The sequence below is a fragment of the Triturus cristatus genome, chromosome 9 (assembly GCF_964204655.1).
Source record: "Triturus cristatus chromosome 9, aTriCri1.1, whole genome shotgun sequence".
Taxonomy (NCBI): Eukaryota; Metazoa; Chordata; class Amphibia; order Caudata; family Salamandridae; genus Triturus; species Triturus cristatus.
Window position 1 is genome coordinate 347,042,607 of NC_140592.1, and position 27,280 is coordinate 347,069,886.

A 27,280-nucleotide genomic window follows, 5' to 3' on the forward strand; every position below is an offset into this window, starting at 1 on the left:
AATGTCAAAAAGTAAAGAGTGTAACCAAATTGACCAAGTTGATGGATCCACTGTATTGAAGTAACTGCACACCGGACAGGCAGGCTAAATCGCTTTCCATCCCCCTGAAAGTTATATCTAAATCATGGAGGAGGAACTAAAGCAGCTTGTCAGCGGCTGCTGCAGGTGAGAAAGAAAATGAAGACTCCATCATCTGGTGACTCTGCCTTCTGCCACCACCCATTCCTCTGGAGCCATGAAAATGCTGAATAGGCTGTAAAGACTGCCTCGATCAATAGGTAAGGGACTCCCATACCGCCTGAATTTCTGGTACTGATGGTGGAACAGGCAATCTGGGAAAAGAAATACTAAGGAACAGGCCTTATCTCTGCAATCTTTAAAGTCTTTAAAAGGCATATTTATCAATAATTCTTGGACATCTAAAGAGAATCCAATAACATGCATCCAGGCATGTAGTCTAACATTACGCTAGTCCCCATGGTACGGCTGACACAGTTTGTAGTGTCCACAGCGGCCCTAAGCATGTATTTAGCTGTCACGTACAGTTTGAGCAAATGACGCCCAAAAGTGCTGTGGCAGAGTGGGTCAGATCTCACTCAGCCTGAACGTCCTGTTGGAGGGCCGACCAGATTTTTCTCACCATGTCCCACACTCAATGTGTAATGGCTCAGAAGCAAAGCGTTCAATGAATGAAGGGCCAACTGGCAGAATAAAAGTATCTTTTGGCTAGAGTGTTAACCTTTTGACAAGTTAGTAAAGAATTAGGATTCACTTTGCTTGTTGAAACTGGAATGAGGAGACTCTTTGGAGCTGGATGTTGCGTGAGGGAGGATATGTCCCCAGGTACAGGCTTGTGGCCCAGAGAAACTGGGAGGCTCGCAGGTGGTGCTAAACACAATTGGGATAAGATAGCAATAACAGCCCATTCAGTGCCTTTTAAATGGCAGTAAGAGCTCAGAAGATAATGATCCAGGTTGCAAAGGTTTTCTCAGTAAGTTCCCCTATGTTTCCACCATGGGCAACTTTAAATTCAAGTCTTCTGTGGCCCTGTGAACCACTGAACAGGACGCACTCTTGAAGCAGGGCCAGCCCAATGGCATACATAATGCAGTTCCAGACGAAGTGCCTCAACCACTAGATTTCTGAATGTCAAAGTAGAGGCCAGCATCAGTATAAAGGAGGAACAGCGGTGTAAATTGCCAACCTTCTCATCGTCCTCTTTATAGAGGGTAACCTGCATAAGCCACCGGAACGGCACTGAAGCCAGAACCATGAATGGTTTTCAAACTTGGATAGTACTGACGCTGAGCTATAGTTGTGCTTTAGTTATTTCATAGCACATCAGAATTGTGATAGAATACAGAGCACTTTTGGAGCAGAGGCCACCACTAAGTTGGTCACTACCAGCTCCGCCTTCAGCAGAAGTGCTGAGGTGCTTCTTGACACTGGCTGAGGGCCAAGTTGAGGCCAAATGGGGTCAGTTTGAGACAGGAACGGGCTCACTGGCAGAATTCAACTGCAGACCCCACATTCCATGGGGCCCGAAGAAGCACCAGAGGGACCCAGAACCACCCGTAATAACTACAACATGTCCTCCTTATGGGCCTTGATCTGTTGTGGAATCAACAATGGCCTGGATATTCAGATGCATCAGGTCCAATCTCAGAATTGGATCCAATTCGGACATTGCCAACAGAGTTTGATCTTTTAAGTCTTGACAGCCTGACTTCACCCTGTACTGAGAATGGTGGGTCAGGATCTGCTTGGCCTTCTTATGGCTGACTCCACAATCATCTTTCAACTTTGTATTGGACTTGTACAAAAACACTGACCAGGACCGTAACAGGTAGCAGAACATGCTGAAACTTGAAAGAGACTGGCTCGGCTTCATATGCTCAGCAAGATAGAACTTGACTTCATGAACACTAATGGCCTTTGGAAGCTGAGAGCATTTGTTGCAGACCTTTGAGTCATGTTCAGAGCAAAGGCACCAAAGACATATGTTGTGCAGGTCAGTAACCGACATCTGTTTTCTACAGACACAGAAATGTGAGGGAGCAGGAGTCAAATGTTGGCTTTGTGGTTTGTCCACTACACCTAATTCAGTCTCTCTCCTATTCAGACGCAAAAGCCGGCTAATTGATTGAAATTCCTGAAGGTGTAAAACCTAAATTCTGAATTTCAAATGAAAGCAATTTTACCATTATTTGGTGATCCAAATTCCCAGTCTGTACCAGGTTAGCCAGTTCATCGTAGTAAAGAGCTGAAGCTTCAGGAGACTGTTCACTGCAGGTACGCACAAGCTCTAGCAAAGCTGTCACCTAAAAATAAATAGGTATGGTTGAGTGCTAATTTTATACATTGTCATTAAATCTGTAAACATTCTAACAAAACGAGTATTCATAAATTGTCATTCATGCCACACTGATTGATAAATGTAAAAATATGAGACAACATAATTATGAATACCAAACTCAACTGAAGAAACTTTAGTACTTTTAGTCCTAAACCTCTGCTATTCAGAACGCGTGAGAAAAGGTCAATCTACTGCAAAAAATGTAAACCCAAATCAAAGACAATATAGGCATGCAAGTGTCTTCCAGGCTCCTCCTGGAAACCTCTTGTGCAGCTTTTCCACAGCATGCATCCAACTACAAGTATCGTTCACAATATCACTTGGCATCATGTTGCTGAAACATGATTACACCTGTGGTACTGAAAGGTCAAAGGTTTAAGTCTACAAGTGAACATGTTGCAACATCAGGTGAGTTAAAATTACTAACATCAAGCCATAACCCCAATCTATTCAAGCATAAAGATGAAAGAGGGAAAGCAGTAATAGTAGTGGCCAGCTGGGATCAGGTAGATAGCCTGTGGTGAGGTTTCTGATAGAGACTTCTAACTGCAGGCAGCAAACTGAATACGGCATAAAAACTAGATCTGGAAACTTTTGATAATAATTCCCTCACACATTGCTATGTGGTGTTGTATGGACCCCCCGTTCCACCACTCATGCCACCTTGGGTCTACTATATCGACATCACCGATGCGTGCCAGCGTCACACTTTCTAAAATGATCCTGTGTGCAGCTTCAATGTCCCCTCCAAAAACAACAGGTGCAAACCTTGCCAGACGGCAACTGACAGATGTCAGTAACAGACACCCTACGATGTCGGTGTCTGGTATCTCTGATCCAGACATGACTTGGCGTCGGACGACTACTGCGGGAAGATGAGCAAATAAGCGATCCGTGAAGCCAAACCTGCTGTTACAGATCTTAGGAGAAAGTTGAAGAAGGCCCGGTCGAAGTTGAGGGTACCATCGCTCATCTTTCAGATCTGTGTGACGTCCCGAGTACCTCAATGTCACGGAGTCATTCTTGTTGGGAATGAATTCCACAACTGGTACTGATGCACCACGACTTTCCGGGCCCCCAGCAACACCTCAACAACTAGGTGAGCTGAAACTGGCTTAGCACAAAATCTTTGATAACACACCGAATCCCTCTGGAACACCTTTGTGACCTACGGATCAGAGGTAGCCTCCAGTCGGGTTACCACTGGTAGAACCATCTCAGACTGCGGTTTCAGGTAGGCCAGGAGCACTTTCAAGTTCTCTGTGCTCGCCTTTAGCCATAACAGTGCACCTTGGGTGTTCAGAAAGATGGTGGTGGTGGTGGTCATAGCCCATCTTCAGCGGTTGGGAATACCAGACTGCCCATACCTCGACAACTGGTTGCTGAAGATGGGATCGCCTCCAGTTGTTAACCAGCTTCATGCGATGGCTGATTTGTTGACATTGTTGGGCTTTTCCATCAATGTGCTGAATTCACATCCGACTCCTTCACCTGAGTCCTCGTGGATATGATGCGCTTCTGAGCATTTCCCCTGCCTCAAACAATCCAGGATTTTCAGGTTATGATGCTAATGTTTCAACCCTTCGCCTGGGTCTCATTTAAAGCCACTCTGTGGCTTCTTGGCCTCCTGCATTCCGCTTGTGGATGTTGTCAAATGGCACATGAGGATTCTGCAGTGAGATCTGAAGTCTCAGTGGACTCAGCACCAGGGTTAAATCCATCGTTCTTTTGCCCACTACGCCACCCCAGTTTAGACATGTAGTGGGCAAAAGAACGATGGATTTAACCCAGATCTCTTGACTGGGGGAGAATGTCTGCATTGTCAGCATTCCGTCCATCATTTGTTTGTTGTAACACTGCAAAAAACAGGGCAGCACAGGATTGTAGGTCTTGTGTCTGGAGGATCTAGGTCTCTGGAAGAGACTGAGAGCTCAGGACATCTCCCTGATCACCCAACATCTGGCAGGATCTTCAAACACCAGGGCGGACAAGCTCAGCAGACGTTACCCTGGGGATCATGAATGGCAGTTAAACTCGGGGTGGCAAAGGGCAACTTCCACAATTGGTGAGAAGCCTGGCTCGATCTTTTCACGACCACAGAGACCATGCAGTGTACAAATGTTTTTAGAGTTTTATATAGTGCGAACTTGACCCAAAGATATAAGGCATCGGAGCGCTTTACACGAGCACCAGTTTCGTTACAGATGGACACATTCATTTTTGCTAGGCACGGGGAGATTAAATGATTTGCCCAGAATCACAGGATGTTGAGCGTCGTTGCCGAGACTCGAACCTAGTTCCCCAGCTTCCAGGTCGACCACTCTAGCTGTAAGGTCAGATGCTCTCCAGTTCTCCCCGAGAGACACCTTCCATCTGAAATGGGGTTCGAGACTCCTGTACGCCTTTCAGTCTCTACCTCTCCTGCCTAGAATAATCAAATAGAGCAAGAAAAAAGGGGTCCCATTCTCCGAATTACCCGGACTGGGAGAGGAGGTTGTGGTACCCAGAACTTCTGGCCATGAGAATATTTCCTCCAGTCTGGCCCAGCAGGGGTGTGGGGGAGTGGGGTATGGACCTCCTGTTGCCACACCCGAGACTGCACAACCTACACCTCCAGAAATAGACATAGAACGGCGAAAAGTGATGGCTTTCGATCTTCCTCCTGAAGTGGTTGGTGTCATTCTGGCAGCCAGGCATTTCTCCACTAAAACTGTCAAAGAGGGATGCTGAAAGAAATTTGATGTCTGGTGTTCCTCCCGTCAATCAATCAATCAAAGGCATTTATAAAGCGCACTACTCACCCGGAGGGTCTCAAGGCGCTGGGGGGGGGGGGGGGTCCGCTACTGCTCGAACAGCCAGGTCTTGAGCTTCTTCCTGAAGGAGAGGTGGTCTTGGGTCAGGCGTAGTTCGGTGGGGAGGGCGTTCCAAGTCTTGGCGGCCAGGTGGGAGAAGGATCTACCTCCTGTAGTCGCTCTGTGGATGCGGGGGACGGCTGCGAGGGCGAGACTGGTCGAGCGGAGGTGGCGTTTGGGAGCGTAGAAGTTGAGGCGGCTGTTGAGGTAGGTCGGGCCTTGGTTGTGTAGGGCTTTGTGTGCGTGGGTGAGGAGCCGGAAGGTGATTCTTTTGTTGATCGGGAGCCAGTGCAGGTCTCTCAGGTGTCTGGAGATGTGAGTTCGTCTGGGGACGTCGAGGATGAGTCTCGCCGAGGCGTTCTGGATCCGCTGGAGTCTCTTCTGGAGCTTGGCGGTGGTACCGGCGTAGATGGCGTTGCCGTAGTCCAGTCGACTGGTGACGAGGGCCTGGGTGACTGTTTTCCTGGTCTCGGTGGGGATCCACCGGAAGATCTTACGTAGCATGCGCAGGATGTTGAAACAGGACGAGGAGACGGCGTTGACTTGTCTGGTCATGGAGAGGGAGGAGTCCAGGATGAAGCCCAGGTTGCGTGCGTGGTCTGTCGGTTTGGGTGCGTTGCCCAGGGCAGGGGGCCACCAGGAGTCGTCCCAGGCGGAGGGTGAGGAGCCCAGGATGAGGACTTCCGTCTTGTCTGTGTTCAGTTTCAGGCGGCTGGTCGTCATCCACTCGGCCACGTTTTTCATCCCTTCGTGTAGGTTGGCTCTGGCGGTGGCGGGGTCGTTGGTCAGGGAGAGGATCAGCTGGGTGTCATCGGCGTAGGAGATGATGTTCAGGTTGTGTTGGCGTGCGATGGCCGCAAGGGGGCTCATGTAGACATTGAAGAGGGTGGGGCTGAGCGAGGAGCCCTGAGGGACGCCGCAGGTGACTTCCGTGGCTTCTGATCTGAACGGGGGCAGGCGGACTCTCTGTGTCCTTCCGGTGAGGAAGGAGATGATCCATTCCAGTGCCTTCTCCTTGATCCCGACGTTGCTGAGGCGCTGCACTAGGGTGCGGTGGCAGACAGTGTCGAATGCCGCGGAGAGGTCCAGGAGGATGAGGGCCGCTGTTTCTCCGTTGTCCAACAGGGTTCGGATGTCGTCTGTGGCAGCGATGAGGGCGGTCTCGGTGCTGTGGTTGGCCCGGAAGCCTGACTGGGAAGGGTCGAGGGAACCAGTCGTCTCGAGGAAGGCTGCCAGTTGCTTGTTGATGGTCTTCTCGATGACTTTGGCTGGAAACGGGAGGAGCGAGATGGGGCGGTAGTTCTTGAGTTCGGTGGGGTCCGCCGTTGGTTTCTTTAGTAGAGCGCTGAGTTCGGCGTGCTTCCAGCTCTCAGGGAAGGTGGCGGTGTTGAGGGAGGTGTTGATGATGTCCCGCAGGTGGGGTGCGATGACAGCGTCGGCCTTGTTGAAGATGTGGTGAGGGCAGGGGTCGGTTGGGGAACCGGAGTGGATGGAGTTCATCGTGCTGATGGTGTCTTCGAGGTTGATCGGTGTCCAGGCGTTGAGGGTGGTGGTGGGGGGCGTTGGTTTGGTCGTGGGGAGCGTTGGTTGTGTTCTGAAGCTGTTGTGTATGTCAGCGATCTTGTTGTGGAAGTAGGAGGCGAGGGAGTTGCAGAGGTCTTGCGATGGGGTGATGTCGTTGGTTCCGGCGTTGGGGTTGGAGAGCTCTCTGACTATGTTGAAGAGTTCCTTGCTGTAGTGTGCGTTGTTGTCCAACCGGTCCTTGAATGCTGTTTTCTTGGTGGCGTGGATCAGTTGATGGTGCCTTCGGGTGGCGAGCTTGAGGGTAGTCATGTTGTCCGGCGTTGGGTCTCTTCTCCATGCTTTCTCGAGGGCTCGGCAGTTCTTCTTGGAGCTCTTGAGTTCGTCGGTGAACCAAGGGGCCTTCTTGCTTCCGGGTCTGCTGGGTGGGGTCCTCAGAGGGGCGAGCTCGTCCGCGCAGGTGGAGATCCATTTCGTGAGGTTGTCGGCGGCTTGGCTGGGGTTCGGTGAGCTGGCGGGAGGGTGCTGGCTCAGGGATGTGGTGAGTTGTTCGGCTGTGATCTTGTTCCAGCTTCTTCGTGCGGCCTGTTGCTGGTGGTGGTGGACCGTGGTTCTTTTGAAGGTGAAGTGGATGCAGCTGTGGTCCGTCCAGTGGAGTCCAGTGGCGTGGCTGAAGGAGATGTCTTTGCTGGACGAGAAGATGGCGTCGAGTGTGTGTCCGGCGAGGTGGGTGGGGGTGGTCACCAGCTGCTTGAGTCCGAGGGTGGCGAGGTTGTCAAGCAGGGTGGTGGTGTTGCGGTCGTTGTTGTTCTCCAGGTGGAAGTTGATGTCCCCGAGGAGGATGTAGTCGGCCGAGGGGAGGGCGTGCGGGCTGATGAAGTCGGCGATGTCTTCGCTGAGTTGAGTGCGTGGTCCCGGGGGTCGGTAGATCAGGGTGCCTCTGAGGGTGGTCTTGGGGTCGGTGTGGATCTGGAAGTGCAGGTGTTCGGCGGATGTCAGGGTGTTGTCGGCGTTGGTCGAGATACGGATGGTGTCTCTGTGGATGATGGCGATGCCTCCTCCAGTCTGGTTGTCGCGGTCTCTCCGGATGATCTTGTAGCCCTCTGGGACGGCGATGGCGATGTCGGGCGCTGAGGAGTCGTTCATCCAGGTTTCCGTGAGGAAGGCAACGTCAGGAGCTGTGGTGTCGAGGAGGTTCCAGAGTTGAACGGCGTGTCTGTGGACGGAGCGGGTGTTGAGCAGGATGCACTTGAGGTGGTTGCTGCTGGTGTTCGGCTTGGCGGGTGCTGGTGCGGGGCAGGTCCGGATGCAGGTGAACTTGCAGGTGAGGCAGCTGAAGGGTCCGTGGGTGCGTCTCGGAGTGGCTCGGTAGCACCCGGGGGTTCGGCCGGTGTTGAGTGCGTTGAGGGTGGCGGCATCGTAGGTCCTGCGGGGGGGCTGGCAGGCGCGGGGGCCAGGGGGTCTGGCGCTGGGCGCGGTCCAGGCGCGGACGGGCGCAGACGGGCTTACCTTTGGCGCACCTTCGGCGCTCATTCGGTGCTCCCGCTGCGCGCGTCCGCTGCGCGGTCGCTCTGGGGGCGTCATAAGAGGGGAGCCGGGAGGGAGGGTCTGCGGGGAGGCGGGGAGCGCGGGAACCAATCGGCGGGCGGGGGGGCGGGGTCTCGTGGGCAGCGGCGGGAAACCAGGGGGCTCGGTGGCGGCGCTTGGCGGCCCTGTGGCGGCTGGGGCGGCGCTCGGCGGCCCTGTGGTGGCCCTGTGGTGGCTCAGGCGGCAGGCGGCAGCAGGAGGTCCAGCAGGTAAGGAGCAGGCGGGAGGTGTGTGAGCGACCAGGCCGAGGCCGAGACCAGGCCGTGACACCAAAACCTTATAAGACAAGCTCTCTGACATTATAATGGTTTGTCTTTCTATTGACCAGCAAGGCCTTACTGTGGCAACAGTTAAGGGCTACCTTTCAGCCTTCGTAGTTTGCCAAATCAGCCAACCCTGTTAAAATCACCTGTTATGCGTTTCTTGAAAGGGCTGAGCCACGTTTTGTGATGCCACAGTGGGACCATAAATTGGTCCGCAAATACCTAATGAACAAGTTACTTACCTTCGGTAACGATATATCTGTAAGAAACATTAGTTAGTTAGATTCCTTACCTTAGAATATCCCCAGGCGTCAGGCTGGATCCGGAAAGATTTTCGTCAGCAATACCCATGAGCTTCGCTAGGCGTCGTCTGCGGCTAAGCGTCCGTCGTCTGCGTCGTGATCGCCGGGATGACGTCGTCGGAGTACTTAGACGCCGCCCTCGCGCGCTGACGCCAGTTCTTGTACATAGCTTTCTGCGCCAGGAACGCAGAGCCATGCAAGAGACCGACACTGGTGCCATAAATCTAGGGCCCTGAAAGGGATGTCCTTAACCCTAGACATCAGTTTGCAGAACGGGGAGGATGGGTGGGGCGGTAAGGAATCTAACTAACTAATGTTTCTTACAGATATATCGTTACCGAAGGTAAGTAACCTGTTCATCTGAAAGAAACACGTTAGTTAGATTCCTTACCTTAGAATAGATACCCCAGCAATACCAACCCCGGTGGTGGATCTGCGAACCAAGATCACACCAGGAAGTCCTGGAGGACAGAACAGCCAAAGAAGCCGTCTTTCCGGACTTGGCTGTCCAGGCAGTAATGCTTAGCAAACGTGTGCAGCGAGGCCCACGTAGCTGCCTGACAAAGGTCCTGCAGAGGGACTCCCCGACCCAGGGCAGTAGTAGCCGCTGTGGCCCGAGTGGAATGGGCCCTCAGCCCCAGAGGAGGCTCTTTCTTAGCCATGGAGTAACATGTCTTAATGCACAGAACGAACCACCGAGAGATGGTTCGCTTGTGCACTGCCCGCCCCTTCTTAGCGCCCACGTAGCCAACAAAGAGTAGGTCGAACACCCGAAACTGTTTCGTACGGTCCAGATAAAAGGACAGTGCTCGTTTTTGGTCCAAACGGTGGAGCCTCTCTTCCTCTTTCGAGGGATGCGGAGGCGATGTGAAAGGCAGTTACCACCTTAGGGAGAAAGGAAGGATGAGTCCTGAGAACAACCTTGTCCGGATGGACAGAGAGGAAAGGAGGCTTAGAAGAGAGAGCCTGGAGCTCACTCACCTGTCGAGCAGAGGTGATGGCAACCAGGAAAGCAGTCTTTAGAGTTAGAAGACGAAGAGGACAATTATAAAGTGGCTCAAAAGGAGCGCACATCAGATAGGTCAACACCAGGTTCAAATCCCACAGAGGTATTACAAAAGGGACAGGAGGAAACATGAGTAATGCCTTTAAAGAATCGAGCAACAACAGGGGACTTGAAAAGAGAAGGCTGATCAGGAAGCCGTAAAAAAGCAGAAACAGCTGAAAGGTATCCCTTGAGGGTGCCCAGAGCAGAGCCCTGCTGGGCCAGGGAAAGAAGAAAGAGGAGAACCTCAGAAAGCGGGGCGGAAAGGGGATCCACAGCCTTTGCTGTGCACCATGCCACAAATTTGTTCCACCTGCAGGCGTATACCGTTTTAGTGGAGGGACGCCTGGCTGCCAGAATGACATCACAGACTTCAGGAGGCAAGTCAAATTGCATCAACTGCCGCAGCTCAATCTCCACGCATGGAGGTGAAGGCTGGACAGGTTCGGGTGGAGGACCGTCCCCTGCTGCTGCGACAGAAGATCCTCCTGAAGAGGCAGTCGAATCGGGGGATCGATTGACAGACTGAGTAGCTCGGGATACCAGTACCTTCGTGCCCAATCCGGAGCCACAAGGAAGATTTGGGCCCGGTCGCGCCCGATCTTCTTCAGCACTCTGGGCAGAAGTGGTATAGGCAGAAATGCGTACAACAGACCGCAACTCTGAGCGAGTGCCGCCTTGGAAATTCCAGCTCGCAGAACTGATGTAATTGCGTGTTCTCTTCGGTGGCGAATAGATCTAACCAAGGCTCTCCCCACTGCCGAAAGAGGCCTTGCGCCACGTCCGAGTTCAGACACCATTCGTGATCCATCATGCACCGGTGGCTGAGTTCATCCGCCCTGGGGTTCAGAGAACCCGCCAGGTGTTGAACCACCAGGGTGATGCCCTGATGTTCCAGCCATGTCCAGAGACGCAGAGCCTCCTGACAAAGGTTCCACGACCCCACCCCGCTCTGTTTGTTGCAATACCACATGGCGGTGGTGTTGTCCGTGAACACCTGCACTACACTTCCCCGGACAGAGGGAAGGAATGCCTTCAGTGCAAGCCGGATCGCCCTGAGCTCCAATAAGTTGATATGGAGCCGGGACGCCGCCTGACACCAGAGGCCTCTGATCTCCGCCTCTCCCATGTGGCCCCCCCATCCCAGGAGGGACGCATCCGTCACTACTACGTGGTTGGGGTAGGGAGAGGGATCTGCCGCTGACCCAATCGCGGTCCGTGAGCCACCACTGCAACTGTCTTGCAGTGCCCTCTGAGATCAGGACGCGGTCGGACAGGTTGCCCCGATGCTGGGCCCACTGGAACTTCAGGTCCCACTGCAGAGCCCGCATCCGCCACCTGGCGTGATGTACCAGCAGGATGCAGGAGGCCATCAGACCCAGCAGCTGCAGCACCAACCTGACCAAAATCCGGGATAAAGGCTGAAAGATCAGAATCAGAGCCTGAATATCCCAAACCCACTGTTCCGGAGGATAGACCCGGAACTGCACAGAGTCCAGAACTGCTCCGATGAAAAGGAGCTTCTGGGAGGGACTCAGATGTGACTTCGGCACATTGATGGAGAACCCCAGCAAATGCAGGAGGTCGGCCGTAGTCTGGAGGTGGGAAACGACTGTCTGGGGTGAGCCCGCCTTCAACAGCCAGTCGTCGAGATAGGGGAAGACTGGAACCCATAATCTGCGCAGATGAGCTGCGACCACCGCCATCACTTTCGTAAACACCCGAGGGGCACTGGTGAGGCCGAAGGGGAGCACAGTAAACTGAAAGTGCGCGTGGCCTACCGTGAACCCCAGGTAACGCCGGTGGGCCGGCAGAACAGGGATGTGGAAATATGCGTCCTGCAAGCCCAACGCTACCATCCAGTCTCCAGGGTCTAGGGCAGCCAGAACCTGAGCTAAGGTGAGCATCTTGAACTTCTCCTTCCGGAGGAAGGCGTTGATGCTCCTGAGGTCCAAGATAGGGCGTAGGCCCCCTTTGCCCTTCTTGGGAACCAGAAAGTAGTGGGAATAACAACCCCGACCTACTTCTGGGCCAGGAACGCTCTCAATGGCCCCCTTGGCCAAGAGGGCCGTAACTTCCTCCTGCAGAAGTCGCAAGTGATCCCCCGACATGCGGTGGCACGGCTGGAGGGGTCGCCTCGAAGGGGAGGGAGTAGCCCCTTCGGACGATTTGCAGCACCCACCTGTCTGATGTGATGATACGCCAGTGGAGCAGGTGATGGCGAACTCTGTCTCCCACTGGCGTTGAATGGGCCTGAAAGCTCGGACTAGGAAGGCTTTGAGGTAGATGCTGCTGGGGCAGATGTGGGCTGACCGGCTCTCTGTCCCCCTGCTCCGCCTCGGCGGAATCCACGACCGCAACCGCGTTGAGGCTGGTTCTGCGGCCTGTGGCTAGACAAACGTGTGGGGGCGCCCCTTCCTTGGCCACGAAAGGGGCAAAAAGCGGAAGTTTGCGGGCGCGGGCCGAGAGGCCCAAGGACTTGGCCGTAGCCCTGGAGTCCTTAAAGCGCTCCTGCGCACTATCTACTTTGTCGCCGAAAAGGCGATGGCCATCGAAGGGCATGTCCATGAGGGTGCTCTGAACATCCCCGGAGAAATTCGTGGACCTCAGCCAGGCGTGGCGACGAATCACCACCGTGGTCCCTAGCGAGTCCGTTGTGTCAAGCCCACATTGTATCGAGAACCGTGCTACATCCCGCCCCTTGGCAAGAGCCTGGGCGAGCTGTGTCTGGGCCTCCTCCGGACACTGGGGCAGCACGTCCGCCACCGTATCCCACAAGGAGTGGGTGTAACGGTCCAAAAGGCACGCGGTGTTGATAGACCGCAAACCCAAACTAAGGGAGGAAAACAGTTTCTTCCCAAATTGTTACAACCTTTTGGATTCCCGATCCGGAGGAGCGGACGGGAAGGCGGTCTGGGAGGTACAGGCCTGGATAACCAGGCTCTCAGGAGTGGGGTGCACCGACAGAAAGCTGGGGTCGCCCGGGGCGGTGGCGCCGTGCCACGTTCCGATCCACAGGGGGGACTGTGGAGGGCTTGGACCAGGTGCCCATCAGAACGTCAGTCAGTGCTTCATTGAACTGCAGCAGAGGCTCCGAGGAGCTTACTGGTGGTTGAAGCACTTCAGTGAGGAGGTTAGTATTCACGGCCACTGCAGGGAGCTCCAGATGAAGGGCTTTGGCAGCCCGGTGCAGCACCACAGAATAGGTAGCACCCTCCTCCGTAGCCACGGAGGGAGGAGAGATGACAGTGTCAGGGGAGGTGTCAAGACCACTGGCATCCCCCAGCTCTTCTGCCCCGTCCTGGCTTAACTGGCACTGCTGTGCCAGAGAGTCCTCAGACCCCTTCCAGTCGTCCCCGTCATCCGACTCCTGGTAGACAGGCGGAAAGGTCGGAGCCGGGCGGTAGATTAATTTGTCATCCATCGGCGCCGGGGACGGCGCCGCTCCGACACCGGGCCTGGACTAAACCTGGGGACGACGTCGTCCGAAGACGGCACCGGCGGAGAGGTCGTAAGGTCGACCGGCATCAACCGGGATCCAGGCCTGGATCCCATGGGGGCCTGCGGCGTCGGGACCGAAGTCGACGACGGCGCCTGGGCTGGAGCCGCGAGCTCACTAGGCCTCCCAGTCGGGCCTGCGGGGCCCGAAGGCGCACCGGCAGGCCTCTACTGCAGAGCGAGACTCCTCATGGCCACAAGGAAGTCTCGGATCTCCGTCGGAGTCGCATCAGGCCCAGTGACCGAAGGGTATGGGGCAGGATGCGATCCCTGCGGCTGAGACGGAGCCACGCGGGTGGTGCCACCCGAACCCTCGGCCGAGTCGCGCGACCTGCGAGGGGAGTCAGAAGAGCGATGTCGCCTCTTCGACTTCTTACTGCGCTCGACTTAACGGAATGCGAGGACTTCGACCCGACGAGCGGTGATGGCTGCGGCTCCGCGACCGGTCCCTCGACCTCCTCGACCGGGACCTGGAGCGGCGTGGAGCCGACTGCCGGATCTCGAGCAGCTTGCGGGACCGCTCCCGCCTAGCCTTCGAGGTCAAGGCCCGGCATTCGAGGCACGACTCGGCATCATGGTCGGCCCCAAGGCAGTAGAGACACCGGCGGTGGTGATCCGTGACCGACATCAGGCGGTAACAGGCGTCAATTGGCTTGAACCCGGGCATCCCTACCGGCACCAGGAGTCGAGGTCGACTCGAAATAGGAAGCAAAGAAGTTTAGTCAAAAAGTGACTAAAAGGGTGGGCTCTTCCCGGATCTGCGCTTACTGGCGCGGAAAAAAGAACTGACGTCAGCGTGCCAGGGCGGCGTCTAAGTACTTCGACAACATCATCCCGGCGATCACGACGCAGACGACGGACGCGGAGCCGCCGCCGACGCCTAGGTATTGCTGACGAAAATCTTTCCGGATCCAGCCTGACGCCTGGGGATATTCTAAGGTAAGGAATCTAACTAACGTGTTTCATTCAGATGTGCACATCCTTTCCTTTGAGCCGGTGCACAGATGCTCTTCCCACCTGCTGTCCTGTATGACATCGCTATAACATCTACTTGGTGAGTGAGCAAAGTCCAGGCCACGTCTGTGCAACAATCATACACAATTTTCTGCCCGGACAAGTTGATCTTCTATACGAAAGAAATGCAGCATTCCTGCCAAAGGCAGTCATGCCATTCCACATACGGTAATCCAACAAATGTATGTTTCACCTCACCCCTCTGAGGACGAGGAGGAACCAATCCACCCCCTTGACCCTAAAAGATCCTCACCTTTTACACTAATGGGGCAAGAGACTACTCAATTGGGAAATCAACTTTTTGTGGGCTTCTCTGGAGCAAAAAAAGAAAAAGAGAACCACCTCCCAATGGATTGTTTTATGCTTTAAGATCTACGACAGGCTAGCCAAGAAGTGCTTCCCCCTCCCCACCTAGAAAGCTTGCACGCTTATTCTACCAGAGCAAAAGCTATTTCCACTGCCCTGGAGTGTGGTGACCAATTACTTGACATTTGCCAGGCTGTGACATGGGGGTCTTTCCAAGCGTTCACAAAGCACTAGTGTCTGGATAACCAGGTCCAGCAGGACAACCCCAATCTGCCCTGCAGGATATCCTGGTCTGAGCATTCCATAGACCCGCCACCTGGGGAGATAGCTATTCAGAAGGTGGCGAATCTCTGGTTAGAAGTCTGTACCAGAAGAACAAGTTACTTACCTTCGGTAACACCTTTTCTGGTAGAGACATTTATTTATCTGCATATTTCTCAAAAACCCCACCTCCTTGCCATTCTGTGGAATGGGCTTATACAGTCCAGTAATAAGATACCAATCTAGAGATCTGCACAAGATCATTCTGATTTCAATGAGCTCCACTTCTAACAGAGATCAGAAAGAAAATTACACCAGCGCATGGAGGAGGTTTTGATATCATGGCCCGATGTCACATTCAGGGTGGGACCGATCCGATGAAGAGCTGCACAATGCCACCTACTGATGTGCAATAGAATAGCTATAAAAAGTTTACAGAGCCAATTTGGCACCTGGGGAAATTCACAAGGTGAATAATCTGTGGTTAGATAAAGTTTCTAGCAGAAAAGACAATACCAAAGTTAAGTAACTTGTTCATATCTGCGTGGGAAGGGGTGTCCTCACAGAAATTAATTATAACATGCGAGCACCCCGAAGATTTAAACAATGGAAGCATGCTGTTGAAAAGATACTGTTACAGCAAACAAATGATGGACGGAATGCTGACAATGCAAACATTCTCCCCCAGTCAAAAGATCTGGGTTAAATCCATCGTTCTTTTGCCCACTACGCCACCCCAGTTTGGACCCAGCCATATGCAAATCAGTCTTGACCCTGTGCCCCATGGGAACAATCCAGCCCTTACTGCCAGGCCAGGTCCTCCCTGGATCGGAAACAAGCATCCTGGGACCGGTTTCAGGGTATGTCGCCCTTCTTCAGCCAGGCTAGCTTGAATCCAGTGGCACAGTGAGCAAGGGACCCACATCTGGGCATACCCATCCCACTGAAGGCGAAAAGGTGTTACAGCAAACAAATGATGGACGGAATACTGACATGATGATGGAATATTTACCTTCCAGAAAGGTGACCAAGAGCAAATAAACAAGCACTGACAAAACCAATAGGTTTGGCTTGCCAAGCTGGTTCGATTACTTACTTCTTTTATTTATCTATTGCAAGGATATGCCCCAAAAATAAATACAAAAATAAGGAACATGTCACCACTAACCAGAGCAGCCATACCTTTGCAAGAAAAAATTGTCACAATTTCAAAAAAGAGATTCTTCTAATATAATTTAAAACAGCTCATTTGCTTCCTAGCAAACAGGTGAACCTAGAACTGGAACACAAACCCTTTTTAATTTTAATACGCATTATAGGGAATTGCAATTCTCATTGACCCAAAGAAAAGGTACTATTGGCTTTTATTTAGGGCATACCGAGTGCATGATTTAAAGAAAGAAGTATGATTAAAAAAAGATTTAAAAAAGAAAGGAAAAAAAACAAACTGTCACAGTAAAGTACTGGCCCACCAATCCTGACATTTGAGTGCACTTCTTTTTTTGGAGGATATGCACATGTGATTAGAAAAAACAAATCAGTCAATGCACAGAGCCAATGAGTGAAGAGGGTGAACCAGTGCAGTGCGCCATACTTAATGCAATGGTGGGAGGAAGCAAAATGTGAATGGCAGTTGAACAGAGCAGTGGATGAAGATGACTGACCTGAGGCCCTATATGTATGCATATAGGTCTGGATTTTTTATTTATGATTTTTGTTTGGTTACACGATGCTGGTAAAAGCCATACCATTCAAAAATAGAAGGGCATGTAATTTTCCCACTTCACAGAGTTCCAAGTCACCAAATAAGCTACACCATCTGGGAGAAAGGCCAAGCCTTAAATGATAGTAAAATATTCCACTCTTATAGCCTACATTAGCTTGTTGCCTTGCTAACACATCTACACAATAGTGCTTGGTGATTGTTTGCGGGGTAGACCATGTTGCTGCCTTACAGATGTCAGCTAGGGGAATATTCCCTAAGAAAGCCATAGTAGCCCATATTTTGCGGGTGGAATGCGCTCTAGGGGGTATTGTCAAGGTTCTTTTTGCTTTCACATAACCTGTTTGGATACATTTCCCGATCCATCTTGCAATACCCGATTTAGAAATGGGATTGCCTTTGTGTGGTGGCGAAAAAGCAACAAATAGCTGTTTTGTCTTACGAAAATCTTTTGTTCTTTCCACATACAATAGTAGAGCTCTTCTAGCATGTGTAGAGCTCGTTCTGCTACAGAATCAGGTTGTGGGAAAAACACAGGTAACTCAACTGATTGATTGATATGAAAAGCAGAAACCACTTTAGGAAGAAATTTGGGATTGGTTCGAAGAACCACTTTGTCTTTGTGAAGTTGAAAGAAAGGCTTTTGTATAGTTATTGAGTGGAGTTCACCAACTCTCCTTAAGAAAGTGATTGCAATAAGAAAAGCAACCTTCCATGAGAGAAATTGTAGTTGACACTTGTGCAGTGGTTCCAAAGGGGGACGCATTAGCCTTGTAAGGAGTATTTTCAAGTTCCATACTGATACAGGTGGAGCTCTTGGTGGTATTACTCTTTTTAGTCCTTCCATAAAGGCTTTAATCACTGGTACTCTGAATAGAGATAAGTGCTGTCTGTTTTGTAAGTATGCAGCTACTGCTGCTAAATGCAATCAAATGGATGTGTAGGCTAATCCAGTTTGCTGTAAGTGTAATAGATAACATATGATGTTTTGCACTGAAGCATCAAGGGGATTGATATTGTTATTGTTACAGTATATAACACATTGTTTCTACTTTGCTGCATAACATGCTCCAGTAGTAGGTTTTCTAGCCTCCTTTAGAATATTCATATAGTCTGGTGGTAATTGTAAATAGCCAAATATATGACTTAAGGAACCACATTTCTAGGTTGAGTTCTTTGGGATCTGGATGTCTGATTTCTTCATGGCTCTGAGTGAGGAGACTGGAGCCGAGATGCAGCTTTTGGTGCAGAACTACTGAGAGCTCTGGCAGGGTGGTGAACCAAGGTTGACGTGCCCATGTGGGAGCTATGAGAATGAGTTTGAGGGATTATTGTCTAAGCTTCCAAACTACCAGCGGAATGAGTGGGAAAGGCGGAAAAGGGTAAGCAAATATCACTGACCAGTTTATCCTTGGGTATTGCTTTGGAGAGCGGGTGTGGGAGCCTGGAGGCGAAGCTTGGGCATTTTGCGTTTTGAGCTGTGGCAAACAGGTCTCTGAGAGGAAATCCCCATTACTGAAAGTAGGGAAGAAGAATCTGGGGATGAAGTTCCCACTCGTGGATTTTGTTTCTCTGTCTGCTGAGAAGGTCTGCAATTTGATTGTTTATTCCTGGAAGATGTTCTGCTAGGAGTTACATTTTGTGATGTATGGCTCATTTCCAAATGGCTTGTACTAGGCGTGACAGTTGGAGAGCGTGTGAGTGTCCCCCCCTGTTTTTGCATATAGTACATAGCTGTCATGTTGTCTATGCATACTAAGACAGTTTTGCTTATTAGGTGAGGTTGCAAGGCTTTGAGTGCTAGAAACACTGCTAGTAGCTCTAGCTGATTTATACAGAGGCTCTTGTACTTTAGAGTCCACAATCCAAGGATTGTGTGACTTTGTAGGTGAGCACCCCAGCCAGTGAGCGATGAGTCTGCTGTTAGCACTGTCTGTATAAAAGGGTCGAGAAAGGGCTGCCCTTTGGATAAATTGTGTGGGTTCCATCACTGCAGTGAGTGATGGGTGCGGTCATCTACCAACACTAGATCGGGCAACTGACCCTTAGACTGGTTCCACTGAATTGCTAAGCATTCTTGAAAGGGGGCGCATGTAAAGTCTTGCATGGGGAACAATTAACATGCAAGACACCATCATTTCTAGCAGTTGCATGAATACTTTTGCTGGTAATGATTGGTTGGGCTGAAATCGAGGCTCCCAGATAAGTTTGTGTGTTGGAAGGCTGTAGGTGAAACTTCAACACATTTACTGTAAACCCTAGTTTGTGAAGTACGTGAATTGTGGTTTGAGTGTGTTGGAGACACATTTGGTAGGTACTGGCTTGGATGAACCAGTCGTCCAGGTATGGGAAGACATAGATGTGTTGTCTTCTCAGATGTGCTACCACTACTGCCAGACATTTGGTAAATACCCTGGGAGCAGTGGTGACTCTAAAATGTAGTACTTTGAATTGGTAATAATGACCCGCTATCATGAATCTGAGGTATTTGCGATGAGCGTGATAAATTGGTATGTGGAAATACGCGTCTTTTAAGTCTAGAGTAGACATGAAATCGCCCTGCTGTAGAAGTGAGAGCACTTGTTGAAGTGTCACCATGTGGAAATGCTGTCAAAGTATGTAGAGCAGTGGTTCCCAAACTGTGCGCCACGGCACCCCAGTGCGCCGTTAGGAGTTGCCAGGGGCGCCGCGCACAATGTGGGAAAGATAGCGTGTGCTGAGGAAGCTTGTAATCATGTTGTGAGAATGTGAGCAATTAAAAAATTATGCGTCTTTTGACGCCCTACCTGTCAGCCTGAAAGCAGCAAGTGAAGCTTATTTAAATTACACCCAGCTGCAGCGCAACACACGGGGGAGTTACAAATGTCACCTGTATAATCCGGAATCATGGTTCGGCCCAAGAGTGTACGGCTGACATACGTGCATACGTGTTTTCACGTAGCCTCCACATAGGCAGCAATGACTGTCGAGCGTTATTGCTGCCCGTGTTCTGCCGTGCCTCTGGGGACCCTCTTCACAATTTACAAGTAAGTTGGTTGCACACTAGAATACTCCTTGCTTAAAGTTTACCTGCAAAGAAGGGGAACATGACAAACTCGTGACCTCCAAGCCTGTGTATTTATATGCTGGCTGCTATCCCACAATCTGTTCAAGTCAAGAAACACCGCGCTGGATTTTACAAGCCAGAAATTCCAGTGGGCAAACCCGCAGGCGAAATAGACCCAGGCTTAGGATTAGTTTCCCGGCCCCAGTCTCACCCTCATCCAAGGCCAGGCAGGACGCATGTAATAACCTGTTTCCTTAGCAGCCTCCGTGCAAGCAGTTCCTCGTTCTTCCCTCCGTATATTTCTCCATGTTAGTGACAAGGGTAAGGCCTCCCAAATTAAGTGAATATTTTAAAACCTTACCAGGAACTGGTACTACCCTTTGAAGCTATTTCTTACAGCTTAAGACGTATTTCAAATTTAGTGTTATAAACCCACTGAAAGAGCTTACGTTTTCTCCACTTTTGTCCGATTCCGAAAAGCTTCCGTTGAACTCGGGTTATATTTTGGAGCTCATTCTGAGTGGTCTGGTGTGGTTATTTCTGCTTTATTTTTTGGTTAATTACTGCTGCACAATTACCATCTTTACTGATTGACGAGTTAAAAACAATTAAACAAAGTGGTTTTCTGCTCACATTTTTCACTTGCTGAAAGCAAGTGGGAAATATAAACAGAGAAGTACCAGGAATTCAAGGATTGCACGCTGTTAAATCACCCCAGACTGGGCCAGACTGGGCCACGGGTGTTTTATTCCTGGGAAGAGGAGTGCGGAAGAGGGATGAGAGAAATACAGGAAACTAAAAGTGACACCAAGACTTGCAGTCTGAGAAGACGAGGGCAAGCATCAGGTGGGAGAAGAAATACACGGGGTAAAACAAAGTGTGAAAGAATCAAAGGGGGAAGAGAAGGAAAGCAGGTCATAAAGGCAGAGAGGGGAGAAAAATAATGGCTGAAGAGGAAAGTCAGCAACAAGAGGTTGAGAAACGAAAAGGATGAGGGAATAGAAGACACTTTAGCTTTTTCATAATTGAACGTTTCACAAAGCGTCATTAACTGACCATAAACAGATACAGCAGGGATTGCAACAATGCAAAGTTCCTTTAATGCATAGCACAGGCACGCCTATAGCTGCTCTTTGGCTCTTTTTTAGTGGTTAGTTTACTGCATTCTGGGGCTTGTAGTGTGTCTTTTTTACATTTTGAGTATTATCTCACAACTCATGGCAAGCAAGAGCTAAAAGGTGACTGAGCCTGAGAGGATTAGGGCGGGCAACGGGGCCGTGCCTGTGCAGGGAGGCCAGCAAGTGCCAAAAAGCCATGTGTTGCAGCCCGCATTTTAATTCACGTGCCATTATAGAGGAAGCGGCAGTGATGATTAGGTGGTTGCTTGGCTCTGACAGCTATGAGTCTGAGAGCTTTAAAATTGGGCTGCAAAACTTGGCTTTGGCACTGGCTGGCCTCGCTGCACATGCCCAGGGTTTGCTTCTTCACTAGCAGCAGCACTTTGCATGACAGTGCTTACTTCAGTTATTACTGAGGTGGCATGTTGGGCAAAAAAATGATGGATTGGGATGCGGCCCGAGTGATTGCCAGTCGTTGAGATTAATTCAAGCATTCCAACCATCATCTTGTTTGTTCTACTTTACTCCTGAGATCGGGCTTACATCTCCCCAAGGGTAAAAAAAAAAAGTGACATGAATGGGAGCCAACTGCCAATTAGGTCAAGGGAGCCACAGGTCGAAAAAGTTTTGGAACCACTGATGTAGAGGTTAAGTTACCTGAGGTCTAGAATAGGTCTCGAGGAGCTGTCCTCTTTGGGGATGAGAAAGTACAGGGAGCACACCCCTGTTCCTTGCGGTTGTAATAGCACATGTTCTATGGCTCCTTTGAACATGAAAGATTGGACCTCTTGCTGAAGTAGATGTAAATATTCTGGTGACATTTTGTGAGAACGTGGAGGAATGTTTGGAGGATTGCTGGTAAGCTCCAGGCAATAACCATGTTGGATAATTCCTAACACCCATTTGTCTGTAGTGATAGATTGCCAAATGGGGAGGAATTTTAGAAGATGTCTCCCGACAGGTGTTAAATGATCTGGATGAAGTGTAGGCAAGTCAATGCTTGTTGGGGGAGGGGGACTTACGTGGTGTAGAACCCCTGCCTCGACCTTTGTTGTTGCTGCCCCTGTATCCTCCTCTAAAGAAGCCTCTTGTAGAGGAGGATTGATTGTTGCTTTTGTAAGAGGCGGCAGTATTGTCTGAGGACATGGTTTTCTACCCTCCACGATAGAAGGAGCGACGAAAGGACCCTCGATTAAAGGGAGACTGCAGAGCACCCATGGACTTGGCAACTTCTGTGTCTTTCTTCATTTTTTCTAATGACTTATCTACTTGGGCTCCAAGAGATGTTCCTTGTCAAAAGGAGTATTTAAAATAGACTGTTGTACCTCAGATTTGAAACCAGAAATCCCCAACCATGCATGCCTTCTCAATAACACACTAGTGTTGATTTCTCTAGCTGCAGTATCTGCAGCATCTAAAGCGCATCTAATTGAGGAATTGGATATGAGTTTCCCTTCCTGGACAAAATCTTGAGCTTTTGTTTTGTGCTCATCTGGGAGGTGTTGTAGCAATTGCTCCATCTTACCCAGGGCGCCCCATCATATTTGGCTAGCAGCACCTGGGTGTTGGCAATGCGCCAAAGCATAGGTAGAGAGTGTCGAGCCTTTTGTGTGCTACTAAGTGTTTCAAATAGGAAATCTTCCTCTAGAGACTCCTTGTGTAACTTTACGTCATGACATTCTACAGCTCTGGCTAGTAACTCTAGATATCCTACGAGGGGAAGGCTTTGCAGGGTAAAGATCAGGATCGTTATCTGTAGGTGAATCCGTGTTATAATCCTTCCAGGGGTCTATTGGTAAAATATTGTCGTCCCCCCATCATCGTCAGGTGGTGGTGGTGGAGAGTTAGTTGGTGCAATCAGTAAATGATGCAAAGATGGAGAAGTTGGTTTAGGGGAACATGGTAGAACAGGAGGAGGGGAGGGGTTAGTACCTACATTCTTCCTTATCAAGGGAATATGGTAAAGAGTGTCCTCTGACTCTGAGGGGATTTAGTAAGAACACGTCCTGTATCTGGGTTTACATAAAGTTCCTTTTGTTTGGGGTCCGATCAGGCAGCTTTGGAGGAACAGTTTTAGATTTCGGAGCTGAGGATTTAGGTGCCAGGGTAGAATGACTTTTCAGCGCAGAAGTTTTCGGTGCCGAAGGAGGCTTCGTTTTCGTTTGTCGATGATTTTGCCTCCGAAGCGGTTTCGGGCTTCGAGCCTGAAGATTTCAGCTCAGTGCCAGACTTTGGCAACGTGATCCCGAGCCGGAAAGCTTAGTGCTGTGTTTCGGTGCTGTGCCGGAGGGCGGGGCATCAGAAACCTCTTGTCGGTGCCGAATGTAGCCCGAAGGTGGGGTTGGGACATAAGCTTTTGTTTCGGCTGAGTTGGAGTTTGGGTGAAGGGGCGTTCGGTACTCACGGGACGTTGGCCTTGTGGCAAGTCTTCTTCCATCTCACAGTCAGATTCTGGAAAGGAGACAGGTTCTTCCTGTCCTTCCTCTGCCCCTTGTGTGTCAAATTCATGCTCTGATTCTTCGCCGAAGATATCCAGTGTGTATTCATGAAGTGTCTTGTTCGATAAGAACGATTTGCACTTGTCGCAGTCCTGTTTGTTCTGCTCCGGAGACAAGCACAAGTAGCACACTTCGTGCGAGTCAGTGCATGGATACTTGGTGTGGCATGAAGGGCAGAATTTGAATGTAATCCGTTCCATTGAATGCGAAGTGGACCGACGCGTTTAGGCCGGATGGCCTTCCCGAAGATCTTCAATCGAAATAGAAGTTGATCTCGACGGATACAATATGCGGAGAAGTAGGATATGCGTTCGATACAATACAGACATGGGTAGAGTGGATTGCGCACCGAGTGGAACCCGAAGAAATGGTTTTGAAACGGAGCGCAGCAATACATGTCTGAACCCGATGGCAAAAAAAACACAATTTAACAAAGGAGTCGATGCCCATGCGCACTATCACCAAAAGGAGGAGTCACCTACCTCGTGACTGGATAGATTTCTTCAAAGAAAAACAACTTGCAAACATCCGGACCCAACACTAGATGGCAGGAGTATGCACAGCATGTGATCTACAGCTCACATGCCTCGAACATATATTTATATGCTTTCAAAATATTTTAAGATGTTTTTATAATTTTAAATTGCAATTGAGGTTGTAAAGTTTTATAATAACTGTACAATAAATAGCGTATTTCCTTTTTCCACACTATTTGGTCGGCCCGGGTGTTGGGGAGTTCTGGGTGACAGTCCTCCAATGCCTGTCAGGAATACTGTCCATGCACTTTACCCTGAGAAAGAAGCTGTGTATCCTTAGGATCTGGGGGAAGACCCTGCAACACAGTGCCAGCAACTGCTTTGTAAAGCGGGAAATGGTAGCAGCTAGGCGCAATATAGCTAGGCTGGGGGATCACCCTGGCTACCATTGTTTGACCGTTGGTGCAGCGGACGCGCACTGGGAACGAAAGCCTACTGCTAAGAGGCTGTTTTTTCCTGGTACTTGCTACTTTTAAACTCACTGATACTGTGATTGTTTTGTTTGCACTGCCTTAATTGTTTTTTAACAAAAACTAAGTGAAACGCTACCTCAACGCTTACCTCTTTACCTCTGGCCCCTTTAATTTCACTCCGCATCCTCCCCGGTCCACCACGGGGTTTCCCGGCCGGTTACATGACCTAAAGTTCTTATTTTCATATCAGACGCTTCGCGCAGCGGACGGGCGCAGTGTGCGCGCCTGCGGCGCACCGAAGGAGCGCCAAAGGCAAGCCCGTCTGCGCCCGTCCGCGGCCGACCGGGGCTAGGGGCCACAACCCCTGGTCCTAATCCCCTTAAAAAGCTTACTTTCTCATCGGAACAACTTTTAGCTCTCCGCCCTACAATTGCACCTGACTGCACCAGGGCCTTAGCTACTAATCTAGCTAAAGATACCTGCCCCGGTTGCAATTTCTCTCTCATCAACTCCCAGTTAAGCGTACAAACATCATCAGGAAATAGGACAAACACTCGCTTGACATCTCCCCCAACTAACGTGTTTACATTTCTCAGTTTAAACTGCCGCTCACTCTCCAAACACAAAATGGATATTTTTGACCTCCTTCTTGATGAAAAACCTGATGCTCTCTTTCTCATGGAGACCTGGCTCCATGATAGCTCAGGTCCAGATGTCGCAGCAGCTTTACCACCTAATTATGTCATCACTAGAAAAGATAGAATTATATCATTTGGTGGTGGTATTGCCATCATTTACAAAAATAATTTTCAATGCAAATTTGATACAGTGGATATCCCAAAATGTGAAGCCGCCCTATTTAAGTTAACATTAAACCCTAATTTTACTTTCTCAGGCCTTCTTATTTATTGCCCTCTGGGCCCTCCTACTCCCTGGGCCACATCCCTGCCGGAACACCTTACCCCTTTGATTATGAGCTCTAACAACTTTTCGCTGCTTGGCGATCTTAATTTACACTTGGATAATCTCTCTAACTCCACTTGTAGCAACTTAATTTCTGACCTTGCTGCTATGAACATCAACCTACGTAACTCGGGACCCACACACAAAGCAGGCCATCTCTTCGACCCCATTTTCTCCAGCCTTCCTGGTCTTCACTGCGCCCCTGCAATACCCATCCATTGGTCCGACCACTTCTTATCGAGGTTTAACATCTCGATCCCCCTTACCTCTACTTCCCTGTTCCCTTCCCTTAAGACATCTAAAAGAGACTGGAAAAAACTTGATTTGAACGCTCTCAACCACGACCTATGTTTAAACGCTCCTTTATTTGACTCTAAGGTGGATTTATTTTCCAAAAATGTACATAGTTGGGGGTGTGGCCAGCGACATGGCCGAGTAAGACGTGCTCCGCGATAGCTCTGGCAGAGCTGCTCTGAATCCGGCGATATACAGGAGTCTGGCGGTCCGCTGGAAACGGGACTGACATGCCCCGGGACCGGAGGCGTTCACGGAGACGAGGGGAAGACCCGCGGAGCGCAACAACTCCGGATCACTCGAGGTGCTGCCCGAGGGACGAGCGAGGCCAGGAGGCAGCAAGATGGCGGCGGCCCCCGAGACCTAGGGGACGGCTCTGCGGCCAGACGAAGTGCGGCGCCGAACAGCGAGAGGCCGCCTGGACGCCCCAAGTGGACTGCCTGGGGCTCGCATATCACTGGTAGGAGGAGACTGGCTGGAGCGGGGGGGCTGAGACGCGTGTCGCCTCCCCTCGGTGCTCCGGCACGACCCAGACTTTGCCCGCATCAGTATAATATTGCGGGGGGACATGGCCGGCCAGTGAGGTGCTGTACAATCTATACGCAAGGCGCACAAACGAATCACGACAGATACCGCAGGTGCGACGCCCTCGGAGCTGCACGGTGGGGGCCACACAGCGGGAAATCCGGCCGTACGGACATCTGGGGCTGCGGCCGGCTGAGGGGCCGTGAGACGGAGGAGCCGGCCTTGATAGGCCCTGGGCACATCTCTGCCCGGCCGGGGGCGGTATAGCAGGACTGGGCCCTTCCTCCCCCTCCCCCCCCCCGGCTCGGGCTGCGGCCGCCCCTGGCTTTGCGGCGGAGGTCCCGCCAGCGGCGGTGAAAACCACCCTATCGGGGAGCCCTGCGACGACCAGCCCGCCACCGTTAGGCCCACAGAGCACAGCGCCGCCGGGCAGAGTGGATACTGCGGCAAGATCCTACAGGGACGGGAAAGGACAGTGCAACCCCCCGGGATCTAGCGGCGGAGTGCTGACCGAGGGCCCGTGCGGGAGTCAGGGACCTGATATCGAGGCCGGACATGGGGAAGAAGGCCCCGCTGGAGAAACCTGCCCGGCAGGGGACCATAGACAACTATGCCCGCACCCGGATGCAGACAGGGGCGCCGCCTCTCCCCCCTGCTGCACGTTGACACGGAGCTGCTGATGGAGGCCATACAAGCCTCCAGGACGGACATTCATGAGTCAAGGGCGGCGCTGGAGGTTAAGATCGGAGAGGTGGGCTCTGAAGTCACGCTACTGAGGCAGGACTTCCGCAACTTATCGGAGAGGGTGCAGACGGCCGAAACCAGGATCAGTGAGGCTGAGGATACCATCACCCATCTCCGCAGAGATGTGGCGGAACTGCAGGCATCGCACCGACAACTGCTCTGGAAGGTGGACGATGCGGAAAACAGGGCGAGACGCAACAACCTCCGATTCGTAGGCTTTAGGGAAGGCATCGAGGGATCGGACATGGCGCTGTTTCTCCATACCTGGCTGACGAACACGTTTCCACAGGCCCCATTCTCGAACTGCTTTGTGGTTGAAAGGGCACATAGGGCGCTCCTGGTGAAGCCGCCGGTGGGCGCGCGACCGCGTCCCGTCATTGCCCGGTTCCTCAATTTTGCCGACAGGGATCTGATC

The 27,280-nt window shown here is 51.1% G+C and overlaps 1 protein-coding gene across 2 annotated transcripts in view; it reads right to left on the reverse strand.

The window, feature by feature from the left end:
- Window positions 1-27,280, reverse strand: part of FANCD2 (FA complementation group D2) — a 1,050,809-nt gene that overhangs the window by 834,430 nt on the left and 189,099 nt on the right. For both annotated transcript variants that reach the window (XM_085625116.1, XM_085625117.1), the window contains exon 21: window positions 2,202-2,321. In XM_085625116.1, coding sequence (XP_085481242.1) covers window positions 2,202-2,321 — 120 coding nt within the window. The remainder of the gene's footprint in view (window positions 1-2,201; window positions 2,322-27,280) is intronic.